The sequence below is a fragment of the Hippichthys cyanospilos genome, chromosome 16, assembly GCF_059441005.1.
Source record: "Hippichthys cyanospilos isolate Australia breed blue-spotted pipefish chromosome 16, RoL_Hcya_1.0, whole genome shotgun sequence".
Lineage (NCBI taxonomy): Eukaryota > Metazoa > Chordata > Actinopteri > Syngnathiformes > Syngnathidae > Hippichthys > Hippichthys cyanospilos.
Genome location: NC_142384.1, coordinates 18,355,422 through 18,377,406, shown reverse-complemented (window position 1 = coordinate 18,377,406; position 21,985 = coordinate 18,355,422). Strand labels below are relative to the sequence as shown.

Genomic DNA, 21,985 nt, shown 5'->3' with positions numbered 1-21,985 from the left:
TTTTTTTATTTGTATTTTTATTTTATTCTCTTCCATTGTCTAGTTTGGTTATCTTGACACTTTCCTGTTCGCCTTGTTAAATCATAGACAACGTTTTCAAGATGTTACTTGTTGGAAAAACTCAGCAAGTTACACATGTGAAAAACTGAGACTAGACTCTTTTTTTTTTCTTTTGGACGCATTTCCCCTAATTAATAGAAAGCAGTTAGGCGCCCGCCTGACTTTTTTTTTTTTTCTTTTTGCTAGCAGCTTTGACAAGCACACAATTGCGTGACTCAAAATAGTTGAGGGCTTTTTACTCTCCCTTAGGCCGCCAAGTTGATTTCCGCTCCGCCCACACTTTTATTTGAAAACAATTAACTGAAATGGCAGCAGCAATGTTGGCCTGCGTCCAGGTGAGTGTCGTTTTGGGATTTTTTTCCTTTTTTCATTCCTTCCATACTGGGCAAATGATAGCAAACAACGTGTTAGGTTGAGTAATCACGATACTGCACAAGCTCAATTTAACACAAAGTTTGCTCTATTTTCTTTTCTCGGTGAGCTATTTTTGTAAAGTGCACACCCTGCTTGTTTGGAACTTTATTTATTGTGCTTTATAACAAGAAGAAACGGAGATAATAGTAGAAATGTAGCGTACTCAAGGGATGTCGTTTACAATAACAAAATGGCCGCCACTCGTTTAAGACAAAGTATGGAACATGTACTGTATTTTTGTATTAGTAGCAGTAAGAGCAGCTGTGTCCAAACTACGGCCCGCGGGGCCATTTGTGGCCCGGCCCGCCTTCCATATTTAAGCAGCCTGAGGCATCTACTAAAAAATCACATCTGTTACCAAATAATTTCTTTGATGTGATGTGGAAATAAACTGCTTATACGGAAATTAGTCAACATTTTTCTCATCACTTCTTTTTTGGTGTTGTTTTTACACCAAGAAAAACGTTCTGCTCTGTATTGTGTCCAAATTGTGTTCTTTTCTGGTTGAATATTGGGTCTCCGCCACCCCGATGTCTTATCAAAATATAAAAAGTCTTATAGAAAGCTGTTCCGGTTGCAGTTTAAACCCCCCGCAAAGTTAAATAACAATAAACATACTTTAAAGTACGCATTTGTTTGATTGACTAATTTTGTTCATTTCAGTTAATTGTCGTCTTAGGTAAGGTATATATTTTTTAAGTCATAAAAAAACCTGCCAGGCATTTGAACTGAGGTGTGTAGATTTTTTTGTATCCGTTTTGGCAACTTTTTGCATGTGTTGAGAACCTGTCTTTGGATGTCTCAAGGCTTGCTATAAAACATTGAAGAGATTTTGGACTTGATTTTCGCATTGGTAACGCAAATGAAAGTTGTTTACTCATCTGCAATCGAAGGCAGGTTCCAAAAAAGGAAGATTTATAATTAGCAAGCGTGCGTGACGATCTCCTTGTCGTTTTTTTTTATTTTTTTGGAGAGTCGTTGTTGTCGTAGCAAGAATGATTGGATGCCGCCGCAGGCGCGGCGCCAAAGAACGCATTGATCTCCTTCCAGGGCTTCTTTTTGTCGTGTTGCATCATGGCATCGGAATATTGAACTTGAAACCATAGAAATGATTTTGCGGTGTGTTGAGTTGTGCACACAAACATTCGAGAAAATGTTGTGGTGTTGAAGCCAAGAAGCCCAGAAGCCCAGGCATGCTTTGTCTTCCCGACGTCGGGTCCACCTTGTCTCGACTTGCCCTGCGTGCGCGCCGACGTTTTGCACATGCCACCTACATGTGTGCCACGACGCACTCTCAAAAAACTCCCAAAATGACCCCCCCCCCCCCCCCATAGGACCACGTTCTAAAAACGAAATACAACTTTATTAAAAAATGACCTTTGAGGATGTAGTTCTCAACAAAAAAAAATCCCTTCCAAAATGGCAACTTTATTCAGAACAAATGTGCCGTTTTATTCCCCTCTAAAAAGAGGAAAGAGAATAGACCAGTTCAATTTCGAGACCTTAAAAGGGAAGTCAACTCCAAACATATTTTTATAATGATTTTGCAAATGTTGTTGTCATTTTAATATTTAATATTAATTTGATATTAATTTTATGATAATTTTATATATCTAAATTTACACTCATATTTATTTATGGAATAGAAGCTATGCTGCAAAATCGACAGTTTTTTTTTAATTTATTTCGGGGGCGTACTTTGCCTCTGGCTATTAATTTATAAATAGTACCATAGTTTCTTGGTGCCGGTCTGTGGATCAACTGGTATGGGCTACACCCAAAATAATGATGTTTTGGACCAGATTTAGTTTATTCTTTATTTGTGCTTTCTTTGGCTTGATCTTTGTTTTTTGGCGCCGCCTCTGGCCGTTGTTGGTAATACATGTTGTCGTGAGGAAGACGAGTGTAAGTTGAACTTTGTAAGAATGTTGTCATTTATGATAATATGCCTAAAATGAGTACGTTTGTCGCTCCAATAACTTGTGACTTTCTTTTTCATAGTGCATGAAATTACGCCGGAAAAATGATCCACAGAGCCTCGTTGTTGACAACAAAGAGGTGACGAAAGTTGCGTTTTTACAACGTTCTGTGCAAACGCTCCATAACGGATGCACGCCATATCAAATTAGAGGTTTATACAATCATTTTAAGCCTTGTAAACGACCCGAAAATCAGGGGGGAAAAAACCTCAGAAAAATGCGATATGTAAAAAATGTGTCGGTTGGAAAGAACACATTTATTTACACCTTAGTGAAATTTATAGTGAGTTTTCAAAATGACTAACGGTCTAAACATTACACATTGTCACATTTGTACCATGGCCAGAGTTTTCTAAAAAGGCATCTTTCCGTTTTTCAGCAATGATCTGGATGGAACTCCCGACTCCCGGGCGCTTCTCGGGGTCCTCGCCTCAGATAGGTGAGCCCTTCACGCACACGGGGGGGGGGGGGACGCTCATCGCTTTTGACCGGCGGGCCCCCTCACCTTGAATGGCCCCGTTGAAAAGCGCGGCCATCAAGCGCGGCTCGCCGAGCGGTGCTTTCCATCTCGGCCGGCCGAGGGAGATGAAAGGATAAGCGGAAGAATGGGCACAAAAGGCGCGGGCGCTCGTGTTACGGGGCCCGGCCCTCGGAGGGCGCCCATCAAAGGCTCCGGGGATGAGAGAAGACACGGACGGCGACAGCGAGACGCGCCGTCCTCAAAAGACGTTTGTCACCGCCCCGTCCGAAGCAAAGCCGGCCGCGCTCCGACGTCTCCGACGGGCCGTATCAAAAGTCGACGCGCCCCTCTTGAAGCGCGTGCTTATTTGCTGAAGAATGGAACCAAGATGAATTCTTCAAGAATGTTTCTTTGCGGTGCGACGTTAATATGAAACGGTTCGCCATATCATCTGCTGCGCCTTTGGGTGCGGAAACCACGGTAGTGGCAAACAGCCCCGATGGAAGGACGGCGCCGAAGCCGACTTCATTTAGTCCTCAAATTTCTCTTTATCTGAAGTGTGCGAATAATAGGAATGAGAATATTTCCATCGCGTGCGCATGGAGGTTAGTGTTTTGGGAGGCATTTTCTGCAAAATCGGGCGTGTTAAACCAGTTAAAAAAAAATGGCGTGTCTGTAATTCATTTTTCTTTTGTATTTTGCCAATAGCGCGTTGCAGACGTGTGATTAGGATTCCTTGGAAGCGGTTGAAATTGCGGGGGGTGACGAAAGGCGTAATATTTCTCCTTTAAGGAGATTTACAGGTCGCGACGTTGTTCTGGCAGCTTCGGTCTTTCGTCTGTCAACACCGAGCGGCAAAACAGATGATTATTAACAAGTGTCGGATACCTTCCGCCTTTCCTTCTGGAACTGTTTCAGTTCATTCCTATCAATGAATCTAACTGATGTTGAATATCGCTCCTATGTCAGGCAAAAAAAAAAAAAATCATTCATCCAAGATTCAGAATCGAACGTCTGGATTCGTAAAAATGAGTTAAAGATGTAAAAATACATCTTTGGCCTCGAATGGGTTGATTTGGGCAATTCTAAAAACTTGACCATGCAAATTGTATGCGACTTATGTGGGAAGCGCTCTCCCGCCGCGCGTTCACTGTACATACTTGACTTTTTTTTTCTCTCTCTCTCGCTCGGGTCTTGTTGTCAGGTTTTAATGAGTATCGGTGTTTGACGGCGGCGGGCTCCTTCAAGGATGCACAGTAGCGCCACTAAAATTAGATTCGCCAGATTCCTGACTGAGATCTTCAGCATACACACACACACACACACACACGTACACACGCCGTCAGCGTGCTCGGTGTCTCCCCGCTCGCATTCCTTCACCTCCTCCTCCTCGCCGTTTACTGTCACTCACTCCAAATCTTCCCAAAGCCTCGCGCCGTCCTCGGCTTTGCCCGGACTCGCCCTGCGCGCTGGCAGATATTTTGCACCGCGGGGGGGCCACGTCAGCGAGAGTTTGCACAGAGAAAGTTGGGAGCGCTGACAAACAAAAGGCGAGCGGCCCAATGGGCGCCCGTCCTCCCGCTCCTTCTCGTACCTGTGTCGTCACCTCGGGGAGTCCGCCCGCTTTCCTGTCAACGCCCGCGCCGCTATTTTTAAAAACTTTTTTTTTCTCCGCGCCGGGGTCAAATAGTGCAATCAAAGGCGATTGGAATGCATTCAAAGCCTGTCAGGTGCAGGCCAAGGCCAAAACAAACTGACACGCTTTTCCTCAACCAGAAGATTAGATTATTCATCATTTATTTATATGTGTGTGTATATTATATATGCATTTTAGGTTCTTGCCAATTATTCATTTGTAGAGGAAAAAAATGAAAATAGTCTAAACGGAAAATTGTGATTGAAAATACCAATATGGCAGGTTTAAAAAAAAACGAATGAATGAGAACAAATTCAAAAAAACTTCATCCGGAAGGAATGAAAGCAAAACGTTTGTTTTCATGCGGAGCGAAAGGCCGATAAAACAAGAGCCCGGCCGCTTTGTTTTCCCGTCAGACAGAACGGACAATGTTCATTTGAGCAGAAGTGCGCTTCCTGTTTATCCCTTTTGGGTGGGTGGGATTTGCGTCTCGGGACAAACAACATTTTCCCGAAGCCGAGCAGATTTTCATTCCGTCATTAAATCCTCCTTCAATACAAACCTGATCCGATTTCCGCCGCGCTCCTCCTCCCGCCCCGGACCCCCGGACCCCGATCCCGCTCGCTTCCAGATGGCCCGCACGTGACATAATTGCGCGCGGGGGGGACATCCTCCTTGAATGGAAAGGCTAATTGCGCACGAGCCATTATGTCAATTATGGCTGTCAAAGTGTGTCAGACGCCAGACGTCGATTCCAGGGGGCCGGATGGCTCGGAACGGACGGGCCCCCCGTCCTCTCCCGGCCCGATCGGTCGGCCCGGCCGCGCTTGACCGGCGACAATCAACGGACCTCGCCGGCCACGCCCCGGTGTCGAGCCCCACGTGCTTCCAATTTCGGGGCGGACGCGCCGCTCCTCGCGATCCCGCCCCATTAGCTCCGCTGGGCTCTCTACGGGGTGGCAAAGCGGTCGAGGTTCAAAGGTCGGGCCCCCGCGTCTTGTGCCGCGTTCGCGCGGGGGGCGGCGGACGCCGAGCGGCCGGCGGCAAACCCGCTCCCCCCTCGTGACGTGTTGGGCACAGGTGCAACGACGCCCACTGTATGATTGAAATCCAAAACCGGCTTTTGGATGATGTGTCTGCCACAAAACAATGAAGGAAAAAAAAAAAAAAAAAAAAGGAAGCAGCCCTGTGACTAGAGTATCAACGTATACCAAACTGAAGTGTTAATCTGATGGTTTTTATTATTCTTCATCAGGAGCGCATCCGTCACAGTCAAGTGGTGGATTGCCAACGGATGGAAAGACGAACAGATGCACAGACGGGCGGTTGAACTGACGACAAACGGACGGACGGACAAACGAACGGGCGGATGGACGGGCGGATGTTGGGACGTACTCGCAAGTACATTCAAAGGAGTTTGCCAGTCAGTCACCTTAGCAACACCGCGCAAGTGTGTCAGTATGTTCACTAACAAATTTGTTGTTTATTATTTTCAAAGGTTGTCTTTTTCAATTGCACGGACAGGACAATGTATAATTTTTGCTTGAGTGAGTTGTCCTACTTAATAAGCCTCTTTCGCATGGATATCGCAATGTACATAACGTATCACTTTGGCTTGCGATGCAAAACAAATACTGCAGCCTCAAGCATCTCAAGTATTTTATAACAACGTTGACCTTTTCATATATGGCAAAGCTACCCATAGAATAAAGATGTGTTACATTCATGCTATTGTCATCGAAGGTATCACTTACAAGACTGTACGGCTATACATACCTCGCATGACAGCTTGCTAAACAATATGGGTGACGTGAATTTTTGATAGTACGTCCATGATGCTCGTTCTTCTCGAAAAGTGGGACGAGCCCCCCGGGGGGCGCGATGCCGTCTAGGTCACGGGCTTTGCGTTTGCTGCCTAAAGTGCGATTTCACATCCGCGGCAGCAGGTGGCGCTGTGGCGACCTCTTTGGCAAATTCTGCGCGAGAGTTAAAAACTTTTTCACTTGCAAATCACATGAATTATTGTCATGTGTTTGGAAAAAATATGTATGATACCTTTTTCTTCAGGTTAGCATTTTTAGAATATTGGTGCACCTGTGTTTACTCTTCCAAATCATTTTAGATTTGTTGTTGATTGATTTTTTTTAAGCATTGGTCAAAAATGCATATAATTTAGATAGATAAATATCCTTTATTTTTATCGCACCTGCACAAGTACAAGGTAAGAAATGTTGACTAACAAGTCCGTCGAAGAAACATACAATCGACTGACATGTAACCTTTTTATAAATATTTTATTTATTTTATAAATGATGATCTCATTTCTAGTCACCGCGACGAGTAGGGCTGGCGGTTGAGAAGCACTGCGCTATGGGACTCATAACGGCTTTTGAAAAGGTCAAAGAGAGGAACAACAAAGTACTGTCTGCACACACGCACGCACGCTCGCACACAGACTCTGACAAACAAAGGACACATGCGGCTACAAGTCGCTCCTGTGCGAAAGCGAAATTAGCGCTTGGAATGTTCACCTTGGGGAAACGTGGGAAGCGGAGGCCCGCGTAGGAAGCGCTCCGACTTTGCTAATTGGCTTAATGAGAAGCAGGCGTGGTTCCGGGGCGGCCCGGCGAGGCCCGGCGCCCAAGCGCGCTCTCCTCTCCTCCCCTCTCGCGGGCCGCCATCCATCCAGGACGCCGTTTACTGGGACGTGTCCAAAGTTAATGGTCTCTTTGGTCTCCACACCTCCTGGTGGCGTCGGCGCCCCCTTACATGCCGACCCCCCTCAATCCCCCGCCCGCCCCAAGCCTTGGGGCAAAATGTTACAGCTTGTACACTTTACCGGCCGTACAAGGCTCGGACGGATCGCCTTTCGCACGCAGACTTTGTGTTGGCGAGGCTCGGGCAATTAGCCGCGGATTGATTTTCAGACCAACAATGTCTCCATCCGTCACTCCTGTGGGACTCTCGTCCCTAAAAGACGCCATTCTCCGCCTTTTTTGACGAGATCCGTGAAAGTAAAGACAAATCGGCGGTTTTTCTGGTATCAAAGAAATAAGTACAGTAGAAGAGAGATCCATATGTGTCATTTTCAGAGCATATTTGGAGTCGATATTCATTTTCATTAGAAGGGCAAAAAATGGACGAAATACAAATTCTAGCTTGCTTCAAATCGTCTGAACATATTTTGTGTCTTTTTTTAGCTCCTAGTCTCTCCGTTCATTGCTTTCCCTTCAATGTCAAGGTCAAAGGATTGGACAAAGTAGGGTTAAAGCTGCCGTTCTCAAATATTAGTACGTGAAGGCATTTCAGGGGATATGTGAGATTTTCACAGGTATGGACAAACCCATTTAATGCTTTTTAAACGCCTTGAAAAGAACTGTGTAGTTTTCCTTTTCAAATTAAGAGCAAATCATTTGGAACATGAATCAAACAAAATGTTTTGTACCTTTATTTTGTTTAGTTTTATAGGATGCCCAGTGTCAGTAGTGACGGAATTTTCTGTCAGGGGCCCGAAAGTAAAACCGATGATGTTGCACAAGCAATCTTCAGGCAGAATTGATGTTCTGTATTGAAATGTATTGCATTTGTAATTCATTTATAATTAATTGACATATTTTGATTTGATTGTGCGTATAGATTTTATGTATGTTAAGTGTATCTCATATTTTATGTGCATTTTATATTCTCGCTACGCATCAGAAATCACAATTTCCGGTCTTCCCGTCGAAAAGGTTAGAATTTACTCGGTCCATGTCATGTATTTTTTTTTCCCCCTATGGACAGAAACAAAAGAAGCTCGCAAACTCACTCCGCTCAAACTCAAAGTCACACTGCCCCCCAGTGGATGGAGGGTAAGTCAACGTTGCCTGTCCTAAAAAGTCCTTTTTTTGTTTAGTTTTTTTTTTTGCACACATCTTAATGAATGTTTTCCCCGACCAGCATCCGGGAAGTGACCTGCGCTAGCGAGGAGGTGAACGGCGCACGGAGGGATTGCGGCGAGGCGGGAGGGGATTGGGGCTTGCTGATGGGGTTTACTCCCGAGCAGCAAGCTGTCGTTGCGTATAATCTGCAAATTTCCTCAGATGACGCAAAGACCGTGGCTTCGCCTCTCCCGTCATCGCCGCATTCGCGCTCTTCATCTCCCGATGCCTCGCTCTTGTCGGACGGGAGAAAGCCACGCTCAGCAGGTAAGCTTCCGCCCTCGACTGGCCGTCGCCCTCTGCCCCCCTTCCCTCCCCGCACCGCCTCCAACCGTTTCCTGATTTTTTTTTCCATCCCTTTACACATTATTGAGGTTCGGTCCCGAAATGTCGGTTTTCTTTCTTTTCGATTTTGATCAAATGAAACCATCTGATGCGTGGTTGAAGCGAAAAGGTGGCGATTGCTACCATGTAGAAATTGCGTTTCCTAATTTGACCAGCTGACGTTTATAACGGGTCGTCCAAGTGTAGGGTGAAGCTGACTAACTGCTGGACCGATAAAAGTTTATTACTCATTTACTCGTTGCATATAGCAAAGTGTTTAGAAGATAAATGTGATATTTGCTCCTAGTTGACCTGCAAAACAAGGAGCCACGGTTCTTGTGTTGTTGTTGTAACTTGTAGATGACTCATTAAAATGGCAGTTCATAGGGCTTTATTTACCTGGTTAAAGGTGACCCCTTTTTTTTTACCTACTCAAAGTTTACCAGCAGTGTTCAAGGTCAAATTTAATTGCATTACTAAGCACTGTGGAAGTTGAAATTTAGTTGTAGATCAACAAGCAAATGGTAACGGTTACCAAGTAGATACCTGACAGATGATCATGTTTACTAGTAATTAATCTGCCAGATAGTAGAGTTTAGGTGGTAGTAGATGAGCTCCTACCAGTAATGAGAGCGTTCCCGTAGGTAGAAGTGAATCTGTTTCCGGACTTTTTATTGCCCCCAAGTCAAGTCCAAATTTGCTTATGAAGCACATTTCAAAACAACCTCAAAGTGTCAGTCAGTCATTGCAAATGTCCCCATTGCAGGACTTTTAAAACATTTCTTATCTCACGCAATCAGAGTAGACCCGGAGGAGTCGCCGAGGCACCTGCCGGCCGACCCCCCCCCCGCGCTCTTTGCGTGGGTTTGAGGCGGGGGCCAAAATAAAATAAAGAATAGCCAAGAGAGAAGGTTTATAAATAGCCGATCTTTGCAAGGGTGACGAGAGCAGATGTGATTGACGGACCGCGCTTAAGGAGTTCAAACGGCAGATTAATACACGCAGATTATCATCCCGGCGAGGGGGGGGCAACGCCTACACACAGAAGGCGTGTCACGATACATTAAGATACTTGTTCTTCAAGATTCAAGACTTTGATTGTCATATGCATAGTCATTTGTCTTTCTGTTGCCTTGCTTATATATGAAAACAATAGGCCACTCATTGAAGGTGCGCCTTATATATGAAAACAATAGGACATTCATTGAAGGTGCACCTTATAATACGGCGCGCCTTATATTTCGCTGTGTGTTTTTGTGCTATACGTGTCACAATAATTCTCTACAATCTTATGATGTGGAAATCTTTTTAAAAAAATGTTTAAAAGCACCAATCATGAAACCATAAAATCTCTGACATTGCTTGATTCTGTCAGAGATGTATTCGTTTTACCCACCCGTCAATGGCAGGTTGAAAAAGTACATTCAAAATTGATGAAATGAAGTTATACTTGGATTAAAATTTTTTTTTAATAATTACAGAGAAAAAGGATTTTGCCCTCATACCTGCTGTACCTAATGATGTGGCCCGTGGTTGCGCCACACAAAAAACTTCATATATACTTGGTATGTACAATACCACTTTTTAAACAGCACGAGTACTCAACTCTTGAGCAGTCACCGATACCAAGTTCCAATACTAATATTACTTTTAGTTATATAATATTAGTATTACAAAATTTCCTCTGAAAAACAATGACAGATTTCTTCAAAGAAGCCCAATCTATTCCCACATAGAGCATTTTTCTTGAAGATTCATGTTTCATATAAATGATGGCATGTTTTTATTCCTCTTTGTCTGTAAAACTACTCCAAGAGAGAGGACGATACGAGTGTCCATCACGGGTACAAATACCTTGAAAGAAGGCCAGGTATCAGCCCAGTACTGATCCTTGGACTCGCCCATCTCTAATATGCACATACAAAGTCGTGCTTTTCACAGAGCGGTGCGTTTAATGTCGATTGGGACATCTAAGCAGTGTTTTGTATTGTACTTTCTTCCAAGGGGAGGGGCGGGGGCTGGTGGACTGGTGGGGGGGGGTTGGATTATATGTCCATCCCTTTGCAAAGCTCACACCAAACAATCAACTGTTGCAAGTAATCCCCTGTCACACACACACCCAAACACACCACACACACACACACGCTCTTAGTACTACTCTAGTCCAATATGTATTTACACAATCCTTATTTGATGTTCCATTCATGTGTGGAACGATCGCCTGAAATGAACTTCTGACATTGTCGCCCAGCTTTCATACGGCAGATTTCCATTGAATATTGTGACATCGTCAGCCTGTCGCCAAAACGCAAATGGGAGCATATTTTGGGGAAAGGGATTTTTCCGTGGAAGATAAACCGTGTGTCAGTTACCCAGTTGAAGCTAACCTACACTCTTGGTTTATGTGGTCAAAGGCAATATTTGTCCACGGTATACTCTATAGATGCCCCATAGCTTTTAGTATTACCGTAATTCCGCATGTATATAAAGACACACTTTTTTTTTTTGCCTCAAAGATGAAAACCAAAAAGTATGTGTGCGTCCCATAAGGCGAGTTCTGACACACAGATGTGCGTTTTTATACCAGCCGTATTTTTACAATGATTACCGGGCGGATGTCAGTTGGCTGTTAGCAGCCAGTGCCCGTTGCAGCTAACAGCAGCTCGTGTTAGCTTGGCTGAGCTGGTTAATGCATTCTTTTCAATAAGAGAACCGAACGGACTGAACCGATGCCCGAGTCCATCCTTGTTCACGCGCAAGAATATCACTAAAACCGAGTTTTAGTGAAAAGTTAGGAAGCTGTGCGCAGCGGTTAGAGCGGTGGCTCGCAAAGTGGGCGCGATTTGCGCGGCGTCCCACTCCGACGTCATCGGCGGCTAGAGCTCGCTTACAGTAATCAAAGGCCGCGGCGGTGAGGGATTATCCTGCGCTGTCATCGCTTGTCGTCGCGGACGCTGTGGCGATTAACAAGTTGTGCCTAAGTCTAACACCGGCCAGCCTTGATTGGGATTGTGACGGTGGCCTGGCGTCACGCATGTCAAAATATTGATGCTGAGGTTTGCTGTCTTGAACTGGCCGTTTGTGGAGATTCACAGTACGTTGGGTTGACAAGTAGTTTGACTTTGTCTCAAGTTAAGTTTAGAAGAATCCAAAAGCGAGATCAGTGGGAAGACGCGAAGCGGTGTCTCGCGAGGTCGTCGTCGTGCAAATGAGAGTTGTATTCAAAACAGCTCGCACTCGCGAGTTTTCCATCGGTAAGCTCAAGACAATTTAGAGTCGTACTCATCAGAATCGTACGTCATTTTGACTGAGATGGGACTCCAAAGGGACCGCTGCTGTAGTCTACCTCGTTGTCCAGGTGCCTTAGCTCGACCTTACCGCCGGGATCGGGTCCAATCCGCCAGACTACGCCGTTTACGTTTTCAAAGTTCACTTCCAGCCAAGCGACATGCTCTTACGTCTTCGCCCGGCTACGATCTCGTTTCGAGTTTCATTGTTCCGAAGGCGAACGTCTCTTTGAAGGGATTTCCCGACGGCCCACCTGGCTGAGGAGAGCCACCTGTGCAATGTCGGCGCTGACATCCAGGATTTACTGGAAGCCGCCCGGTCCGGCGGCGCTCCGAACCCTCTGACCGCCGCGGCTCCTGTTTTTTACTAGCCGCGCTAAGCCGGAAGGTGACGCAAGCCTCCCAGAGCTCCGGCGGGCCGGGGTGCCTCCTTCTCCTGTTTCTCTCATCCCCTCGTCGGCATCTGTTTCCCGCCGTCCTGTAAAGTGTAATTAAGTAGTTTTCAGGCAAAAAAAAAAGAAAGAAAAACGGGGAGGCTGGAGGCTTTCAGAGTTCCTTAGAGGCCTCGGAGGCTTCGCCTTGAAACTGCTCCGACATTTCCTGGAGCGGCAAATAATCTGCCTGCTGGGGAAACCGAAACATTTGCTAAACAGGTTGACGTCTTCAAACATGTCCTTGTAGTTTAATCGTCAAAACCTCCACCCTCCAGATTGGCTCCGTCCTCCTTTTGTTCTCCCAAGATTAGCACGGAAGGTTCGGCGTTGTGTTTGAACTTTGACCAAAGCTTCTCTTTGGTAGCAGAAACATTTGCGTAAAAGCATGTTTAGAAATGCATCGGTGAAGGCAAATAATACGTCGGGGGTGTTTAGGGTGACAACTCAACTTTGGAACATGCTCAAAAGGTCCAAAGAGTTGACTTTTCATCTTAATGGCCCTTTTATAGATTTCTTCTCAACTGACCTGTGTGTGTTCACTGGGGAGCAGCAAACGGAAGGTTTTGCCTCTATGTTGAGTTTTGTAATAAGAAACAAGAAATACAAAATGCGATTTTTCTCCCGTGCCACCTCTTGGTAACCCCGCTGTCCGCCAAATATCGCCGCAAAGAATGACATAAGGATGGAAAAGAGGATTTGTGAAGACTACAACAGAGACCCCCCCCCCCCCCCCCCCTCCCTTTCCCTCCTCCACGCCGCACATCGGACGGGAGGATTACATCCTGGCCGTTCTCCGTTGGCGGACATCGCGTCCAGAGGGGTCGGAGGATGAGCGCTTGATGCGGACAGGTAACGGCGTTGTGGTGACGGCGATTGTCCCCCGCCTTGGCTTTAATCCGTTTGCGAAGAGGGACGGTCGGCGCCGTGACGTAGACTTGGCCGCCGGCGCGCTCCAGATGTGTTTACATGAGTCGGTGGGAGTCTAAGATGCTTACACTCGAAGCTTTTGTTGCCTCGGAGGCCGTGAGAACGTCGGGAGGGATGTTGCGTGCTCCAACAATCCCGCGTCCAACCACCGGAATTCAAATAAGACGGACGATAACCAAAAATGTTTGCAGATGACAAATGTCGTATAGCAGGCGGGGAGGAACACCATACGAGATTCCAATATTTTCCTTTGAATGCCCAAATCTAGACGAGTCAACATACGCCGTATTTCTCTGAGTGCAAGTCGAATTTTTTTACCTCATTTTCGACACATAACTCAAAAAAGACTTTTTTCCACATATCTGTTTGAATACAATTAATTTAAATGTCCCATGTCTTCCTTGGTTCTTGTGGCGTTTATGAGGACCGCGTCATTGTCTGTTGCAATGGAGTTGCTAAGGTGACGTACGCTTGTGTGCAGGGGTGGCCGAGTACCAATTCCGGGTACGGGATCCGTCTCGGGCTGATCGCTGGCCTTATTTCCTAATATCCGTACTCAGCCCGGTGGCGCAGCAGGTTAGCAATGAAGGGACCCGAGTTCGAATCGTAGCTCGCTCCGGCCTTCCCGTGCGGAGTTTGCATGTTCTCCCGGAGCCGGCGTGGGTTATCTCCGGCCCGCGAGATGTTTTTCAAATCACCATCACTCCCGAGCTGGTTGCTCCAGCAACTTAATTGCAACGAATTTTGAAAATGTCAAATTCATGAAAAAGGGAATCCCCAGGTAGGATGACGAACCAGGCCACCGTCAACCAGTCCAACGCCAGCAAGGCCAAGGCGGGAGAGGAAAGTCGGCAGGATGACGGCACGGAGGTGGGCTACAAAGACGCCGGCCACTGCAGCCGCAACACGCACAACCTCCTGCTGGGCCTCACCGTCATGGGTACGTCCGCCCGCGCCGCGCCGCGCCGCGCGGCAGCGGCCGTCCAAACGTCTCGCTCTTAAATCTTATTGTCTAAAGCGTATTCATTTCATTTCATTTAAGGACAGCTGTCGTCCAACCAAACTCGAATTGAGAGCCGTGTCCCAATACTTTTGTAGAACTAATTGGTGTTGACGTGGCAGGTGTGGTGATGGGAGCGGTGCTGGGCACGCTGCTGCGCTACATGAAGGTGACGGACGGCTCGACCCTCACCATGGTCTCCTTCCCCGGCGAGATCCTCATGCGGATGCTCAAGATGCTCATCCTGCCCCTCATCATCTCCAGCCTCATCACGGGTGAGCGCCGCTCGGCGAGGCGCCCCTCCCGCCTCTCGTCGCCCCTCCCGCCTCTCGTCGCCCCTCCCGCCTCTCGTCGCTCCTTAACCTTCCCGAATCGTCCGACGCCTTCCAGGTCTGGCCGGTCTGGACGCCCGCTCCAGCGGCAGGATGGGCAGCAGGGCCATGGTGTACTACATGAGCACCACCATCATCGCCGCCATCCTGGGCGTCATCCTGGTGCTCAGCATCCACCCCGGCAACCCCAAGCTCAGGGGGCGCTCCTCCGTCTCCGCCCCCGCCAAGAACCAGGAGGTCAGCAGCCTGGACGCCTTCCTGGACCTCATCCGCAACCTGTTCCCGGAGAACCTGGTGCAAGCCTGCTTCCAGCAGGTCTTTACCCAACCCCGCCCCCCCGCTTTTTCGCCGGCGTCCGTCACGCTGACCCGAATCCGACTGCGCGCCCCAAGGTCCAGACGGTGTTGAAGCAGGTCACGGTGGCGGCCGCCAATCAAACGGAGCCCGTCGTCGTCAGCAGGAAGAAACTGGAGTACAAATGGGGCATGAATGTTCTCGGTGAGAATGCCGCCACCGGTTATCTCATGCGCTACGACCGCTACTTTATTTATTATTAGTGACGCATTATTATATAGTTATGTGGATATTATAGTATGTGTTTGTTACTAATTATTGATTGAATTGTAGATTTATTTATCATGTATTTAATGATTATTATCTGTACTTATTTCATAATCCACAAACAAATTATTAACAAGGATTCCGTGTTTAGACTATCGGGGCGGCATAAAACATTTTTGGCTCGACTTCCCCTTTCAACAATTTTTAATAACAATTCTGAACTCGATGGCTTGTGTTTGCGTGCCGTGCTTCAGGATTGATCGGCTTCTTCATCACCTTCGGCATCTGCATGGGCAGGATGGGCGAGCGCGGCAAAGTCATGTGCGACTTCTTCAACATCCTCAACGAGATCATCATGACCATGGTGTCCATGATCATGTGGTCAGTGGCTCGCTTTCGTCCCAACACATGTGGATGGGCTTAAGATCCCCATGACTTTCAAAATCGCCATGTCTTGTAATTACACTCAACGCTCCGTTCCTAGTTACCTTCCTAGTTCCTAGTTCCGTTCAAAGCGTTTTCCCAGATTGAACCGCCCCACTATTTGAGCACCGTCCGACTCTCACTACCTCACTAAAAGCCCCTCAGAAATAAAAAATTGCGAATGGGCAAATCCGGAGGAAAAACGAGGCGATTCAATAACTTTCCCACATTTGTCACGCCGACGCCGCTTTTGCAAAAACGTCTCTGCTTTCGCTCACTTGCGGGTCAGCGTCATTTTGACGTGCCGGAGATAGCGCGCATGGAGGCAGCCCGCACAGCCGGGGAAGCAGAGGGAAGACTCGCGCGCCGGATGCGCTGTGGGAACCCGGCTTGAGCGGGGCGCGGGGGGGCACGCGTGAAGGACGTGGACAGATGGGATCCTGGACTTTGTGGTATGCACATTTGCTGGGGGAGTAGGAACAATGTTGACTTCTCCCGCCGGCGACGACGTGGAACATCTTGACAATGTAACGACCCGGCAGAGGCGGCAAAAGTGCTCATACCTTCATTACACGTGTTAAAAAATGAAGCCAGATCTTTTCAAACAAACAAACAAACAAACATCCTCTAAAAAAAAAAAACGGAGAAAAAAAACAGCCCGCGTGCAGCTGGTCAGCAGAGGAAGCGTGCGTGCTCGCGTCACCGGCGCTGTGTAAACACATTAGCCCGCGGCTAAACACAGAGGCCAGTGTATACAAAGGCGCGCATTCGACCAGGAAGACATCCATCAGGGCGCACGCGGCAAAAACAAGCGGCGACGTCCCCGCGCAGCTGACCTGTCGGGAGCGACGCAGAGGAGAAGAAGCAACTGGCCGGCAATCTGAGATGCCGCTCGTCACCACGAATGCAAACGTGGTTTTTCCTGCTAACAGACAATCCGAGACTTGTTAGGTGACGGATGGCTATCATACTCTAGCTCCATCTGGTGGCTCGCTGCCCGCGCGGCTCGGAAGCTCGTGGATCGCGACAAAAAAAGGACGGTCCAGCCCCACCAACCGCAACTGGATTGTTTCATTCCATTGCTTTCAACTGGCAAGATCATTCCGCTCCAGTCCCGTCGGTGGCAATGTTCAAAATGAATGCCGTTCATAGCACGTTTTCTTTCTTAAACGTGAATCTGATGGATTTTCTCTAATTCTCTTACTAGCGCTTGGCTTTAAAAAAAAAAGACCCCATTCAATTCTTCCCTATCTGTCAGGTCGTGGCATGACAGAGACAATTGTGGGAGGCGTGCATCCAAATACATGTAGGCAGACAGGTGGCGGGTTATGCTCAAAATAATTATTTAATATAATAGTGAAAAAAAACTGAAATAAACCAAACAATTAACAGAAATAAACTTAGAACCAAAAGATTAGTTGAGAATAGTCAAGAAATCACTAGATACAGGAAACTAAATAGACTCAAAACTGATGACACAACAAGGAACACCTGGGCAAGACACAATAGGAGCAGGAAGCCGAGTGGCCAACCAGGGACGCAGGTTAATGCGGACGGGTGGACGCAATCAAAACAAACAACTTCCAAAAAAGTTGTCCTTCCTGCAGGTATTCCCCGGTGGGCATCGCCTCGCTGATCGCGGGCAAGATCGCGGCCATCGGCAACCTGGAGGTGGTGGCGCGCCAGTTGGGCATGTACATGGTGACCGTCATCGTGGGCCTGCTGATACACGGCGGCCTGGTCCTGCCCGCCATCTTCTTCGGCATCACCCGCAAGAGCCCCTTCACCTTCTACTCGGGCATCTTCCAGGCTTGGATCACCGCTCTGGGCACGGCCAGCAGGTAAGCAAGTCTACGGGTGCCGCGGCCCGTCTTTCTTGTCAAATACCCATGCGGCCCCGGAGCCCTGAAGTCTTCCCCTTCCAAGAACAACAAACAAAGCGGAATCCAGTAGCTCCGAATGCAAAGCAACTGTTCTTTTGGCGCGCCGCTCGAGTCCAAATGGCAAATCCCATCAAGGTTTCCTCCGATGATATTAGGAGGCCCCACCCGGGAATCAAATTCCTCTCGCGGGACGGCCATCCGTCGGGTAGTCGTTTTCCTCTCCGTGCTACGCTAACCTCTGCCCCCCCCCAGCGCCGGTACCCTGCCAGTGACGTTCCGCTGCCTGGAAGAAAACCTGAAGATCGACAAGCGCGTGACCCGCTTCGTGCTGCCCATCGGCGCCACCATCAACATGGACGGCACGGCGCTCTACGAGGCCGTGGCGGCCATCTTCATCGCCCAGATGAACGACATCACGTTGGACGGCGGCCAGATTGTCACTGTCAGGTGAGGCTCACGACATTTGCCCTTTCCGTTATATTACCGTGTTTTTCGGACTGCGGGCCGCCCGGTATTTAAAAATCATATATATATTTATAACAAGCGCACAACGCTGAACTTTTGTCAAGACTTTGATCATACTTTGTTGATGCGTGGATTCCGTTAACGGGAACATGAAGCCCGCCGTGGAAAATCTCTGATTTCAATTAAAAATGTTGTACAAAACAAAGCTGCGGCAATAACAATATTGAAACATCCCTGGCAGATGGAAGACATTTCAAAGTACTGTACTACGTGAAGACATGTGGCAAATTCAATTAGGCAAAGTTTTCCTTCTTGTTTTTCCTCGGGATCCTAGCAGCGCCGCCTGCTCTGTGTTGCGTGTGTGTGTGTGTTTCTCATTTGCATATAATGGATTCCTGGCGGAGGTCCCGGCCGTTTCAGCGGACTCGCCCTCGCCGACGAGCGTTTCTTCTCCGTGCGCGCTTTGTTGTCTGCGGTTTGTCGGCCTCGCAGCTTTTTACTGGTCGCCGCATCTGTCTGCACTTAAGCGGCTTTTTTCAACTTCGGTCTCGCTCGGGTCGAAATCGCCCACCACGGCGGGAGGCGTCGCCCGCTCGCGAGAGCCCCGACGTACGCAGGTGAAGCGCTCAACTCCTTTCCTCCTCGGAGCGATGGGGACGCGGCGGTCGCCCCGGCGAATGGTTCCCGGCGCGTGAGCGAGTATTTGCTCAATGACGACGCGACCGCCGGCCCTAACCTCCAAATAATCGCATTGTCTTTTGCGGCGCAGAGATGGCCGTAAATATGCGACGCATTGCTGACTTTCAGCTTAGCAGATGGCGCTTGCTGTTGTCTGCAAATGTGAGTGTTGACACCCAAGAAAGAAAATGGACAAGTAGATCAAAAGAGCCTTCCGAATCATGAGAGGTCAAGCCATTCTGTCAGCTATGGAATGCTGTCAGCAAGTCTGTCCAATGCCAGACAGCAGGAGTATCGGTGGGAAATATTGACGCTACTTTAGCTAGCGTCTTTTCCGCACTTTAAGACGCGCATTCAAAGAATGACCTATTCTAAAAGGGTTTTCATATGATGGCCACCGCACTGCATTGTGGGGCGCATAGAATAGAAGCTGCAGTAGTGGCCGGGGATTTCCTACGCATCCGCTAGATGGTTTTTTTCTCATCCAGCATGACGGCCACCCTGGCCAGCGTGGGAGCGGCCAGCATTCCCAGCGCCGGATTGGTCACCATGCTGCTGATCCTGACGGCCGTGGGGCTCCCCACGCAGGACATCAGTCTGCTCATCGCCGTCGACTGGCTGCTGTGAGTCGAGCGCGTTTCGGTGCCGTCCCGACCAGACGAAATGAGACTTTTTGCCCTCCGGACCGAGACGAGACCACCATCTCGGGAGGTGGCGACCCGACTAGAACAAGACTTTTGGAGCGGAAGACTGAGATTGAATTTGCAAGGAAAACAAATTCCGCTACGTCGTTTTTGAAATAGTCCGGTGAAACAAATCTCAAATCCCGGCAAATCACAAAAGTAGCGGTCGTAGCGGTTATTGGTTTTCAAAAATTCAAGACCAATCTGAGAGCGAGGCCCTTCCAAAGCGGTCTCGAGACCAAGACTAACGACTGACGGGGAAGTGTAAAAGGAGTAACTGGGGTTTTTGAGACTTGGGCTCGGGCGCTTCTGACCGGCTCCCTCTGCCACTCAGCGACCGGATGCGCACCTCCATCAACGTGGTGGGCGACTCGTTCGGGGCCGGGATCGTGGACCACTTGTCCAAAGCGGAGCTCCAGGAAATAGACGCGGCCGAAATGCAAATCCTCCCGCCGGAGGAAGAGGAGCTGGATTTCATCCCGCCGCCGCCCATCCTGACGGAGACGGACCCGCTGAAGCCGCCCGAGCTGCCCCCCCGCTCCCCCCGCCCTCCCAAGCAGAACCACCACGGCCCCGTCCTGTCCCAGTCCCACTCCGTCACCTACTCGCCGTCCCGTTCCGTCCGCTCCCCGTCGCCGCGCTCCGTCCGCTCGCCCTCCCCGCGTTCCGTCTGCTCCCGCTCCCACTCCCCCCGGCCCTTCCGCGCCCACTCGCCGCGCCTCCTCTGCAGGACGGAACCGGGCTACTGCGCCCTGCCCAGCCACGACAACCAGGTGCGCCGCTTGTACTTCGCTCCTCATTTGCTCGCAACTTACGATTCCCCTTGGGAAAATGTCTGGGTGGACAGATAGTAACGGACAGAAGGAAAGTAGGATCGGTGGTGAGACAAGGTAGCTGGGCGGCTAGGTCGTCGCTGGCTGGATACAGTACGTGGGTGGCTTTTTGGCTACAGATTTTAGTAGGGACGGATAACATGTCGGCTGGATTGTTGGATAGGTAGGTTGGTGGTAAGCAGGTAGATCGCGGGGATTGATGAGAGGCCAGATCGCTACGTAGATGGAGCCGCAGACGGGTGCCTCGGTCGGTAGCTAGTTAAGATACGTAGACGGGTAGGTGCTGAGTCGGTAGGTTAAAAGATAGCCGCCGCTCCCATTGTGGCTCGGTAATTACGCGGCAGGTATGAGAGGTACAGTATATGCTACTCGTGGTAAGTAGGTGTTTGCGCATAGTAGCCCTTCGTAGCAAATTTGAAAATGTCCGAACGCAAGATGGCCCGGAATGACGCCTCTGCGCTCCCTCAGCTTCCCGCGCTGCCTCGCTGCTACCGAGAGCGCCTGCGCCGAGAGAGCGAGACGGAAGAGGAGGAGGAGCGCGAGCGAGAGCGCGTCCTGGGAGAGCCCAGCGACGGCGAGGAGAGCGACGACACCGCCTACGACCGACGGCACGCCGTCCAGCCCTGCGACCTCCCGTGAACGCGGGCGCCCGCTTCTTTCGCTTCGTCTTACAACCGCGTTCAAGTGATTAAATTCATTTAGCTCCGCCTGTCACTTTGAGTCGTCTTTTGCGAAGCCGCTGGCAGAACGAACGTCCGAGTAACTTTAAACGGCATGAGAAACGCCTCCGTTTTGAGTCGGCTTCTGCGGGACGGGACCACCTGATGATCGCTCGCTCCGGTGTTCGAGGACTCGCTCGAGCGCGGGTCGCGTAGTTTTCGTTGTCGTTTGGCGTCGGCTTTGGAAACGGCTTTTATCTTGGCGATCTGGAACGCCCGCCTCCCACGTGCCGACTCCGCTTGAACGTCTTTCTGTTTTTGTTTTTTTTTCTCTCAACGTGGCAGGTCTCGTATGTGCCCCCTTGTTTTTTGCTGCGTCGCGGGGACCCGATTCTGGATTTCACTGGGGACCTCTTGCACTCGAAGAGACCGTTTTCGAGAACCGCGAGTTCACACTTATTTTGAAATCACAGCTCAGTAAAAACTGTTCAAAAAAGAGATTGGGAAATAAAAATGGCTGGGTTTTTTTCCCCCAAAAAACTATAAAAGTTGAAGACAATGAGCAAGTTTGGTATTTTTGCCAGTCAAATCAGCATTTGGCGGGCCACATAAAATGATGTGGCGGGCCGGATCTGACTCCCGGGCTTTGAATTTGACGCCTGTGCGTTAAGCAAACTGTTGTGGCTTTCGGAAAATGAATGGATGTCCGTTACGCCTGTTGTAAAACAAAAACAAAAATCCTCAGAGTTCCTTTAAGAGCAGCGTTTTCATTTGACCTTCTATGGGAGGATTTGCCGTGCGAGAGGGTCACGCGTCACATAGATGCAAAAATACAAAACAAAGAAATGACTGGACAAACACACGCACAGGCACGCACAGCATCGATGAGACAAAGATACACATATCAACACACTTAATCCTCTCAAAGAAGATGGAGGGATGGTAGCTGAGGGGGGCGGCAGATGGCCAGAAAGACGTCAATCCTCATTCTTCCCAGACAGCAGAAGAGCGCTGGATGATTGCGTTG

At 48.8% G+C, this 21,985-nt stretch overlaps 2 protein-coding genes across 4 annotated transcripts; both read left to right on the top strand.

Annotated features, from left to right (window-relative positions):
- Positions 1 to 93: 93 nt before the first annotated feature.
- LOC148411171 (uncharacterized) lies at positions 94 to 8,523 on the top strand. 2 transcript variants are annotated; one of them, XM_088438000.1, is made up of 6 exons: positions 94 to 395; positions 2,476 to 2,532; positions 2,833 to 2,892; positions 5,805 to 6,007; positions 8,333 to 8,400; positions 8,489 to 8,523. In XM_088438000.1, exons 2-6 carry the CDS (start codon positions 2,498 to 2,500, stop codon positions 8,510 to 8,512), a joined length of 390 nt encoding a protein of 129 aa, XP_088294126.1. In that variant the 5' UTR covers positions 94 to 395; positions 2,476 to 2,497; the 3' UTR covers positions 8,513 to 8,523. The 2 variants fall into 2 exon arrangements, 1 of the variants encoding a protein (XP_088294126.1); XR_015868261.1 differs by lacking the exon at positions 8,489 to 8,523 and having other exon boundaries at positions 5,805 to 7,880; positions 8,333 to 8,383.
- Positions 8,524 to 8,575: 52 nt separating this feature from the next.
- Positions 8,576 to 21,013, top strand: slc1a9 (solute carrier family 1 member 9). Of its 2 annotated transcripts, none has more exons than XM_088437993.1 (11): positions 8,576 to 8,736; positions 14,223 to 14,381; positions 14,564 to 14,716; positions 14,832 to 15,088; positions 15,166 to 15,271; positions 15,589 to 15,715; positions 17,365 to 17,598; positions 17,893 to 18,087; positions 19,272 to 19,406; positions 19,801 to 20,239; positions 20,768 to 21,013. In XM_088437993.1, exons 2-11 carry the CDS (start codon positions 14,228 to 14,230, stop codon positions 20,936 to 20,938), a joined length of 1,971 nt encoding a protein of 656 aa, XP_088294119.1. In that variant the 5' UTR covers positions 8,576 to 8,736; positions 14,223 to 14,227; the 3' UTR covers positions 20,939 to 21,013. The 2 variants fall into 2 exon arrangements, with proteins under 2 accessions (XP_088294119.1, XP_088294120.1); XM_088437994.1 differs by lacking the exon at positions 8,576 to 8,736 and adding an exon at positions 13,267 to 13,363.
- Positions 21,014 to 21,985: the final 972 nt, after the last annotated feature.

Excerpts from the sequence above, each read along its gene's own strand:
- slc1a9 (XM_088437994.1), top strand. Across the intron at positions 14,382-14,563 it reads GCTGGGCCTCACCGTCATGG|GTGTGGTGATGGGAGCGGTG; the intron begins GTACGTCCGCCC and ends TTGACGTGGCAG. Across the intron at positions 15,272-15,588 it reads ATGGGGCATGAATGTTCTCG|GATTGATCGGCTTCTTCATC; the intron begins GTGAGAATGCCG and ends GCCGTGCTTCAG.
- LOC148411171 (XM_088438000.1), top strand. The coding sequence starts at position 2,498 with ATGATCCACAGAGCCTCGTTGTTGACAACAAAGAG. Across the intron at positions 6,008-8,332 it reads AACACCGCGCAAGTGTGTCA|AAACAAAAGAAGCTCGCAAA; the intron begins GTATGTTCACTA and ends CCCTATGGACAG. Across the intron at positions 8,401-8,488 it reads TGCCCCCCAGTGGATGGAGG|CATCCGGGAAGTGACCTGCG; the intron begins GTAAGTCAACGT and ends TTCCCCGACCAG.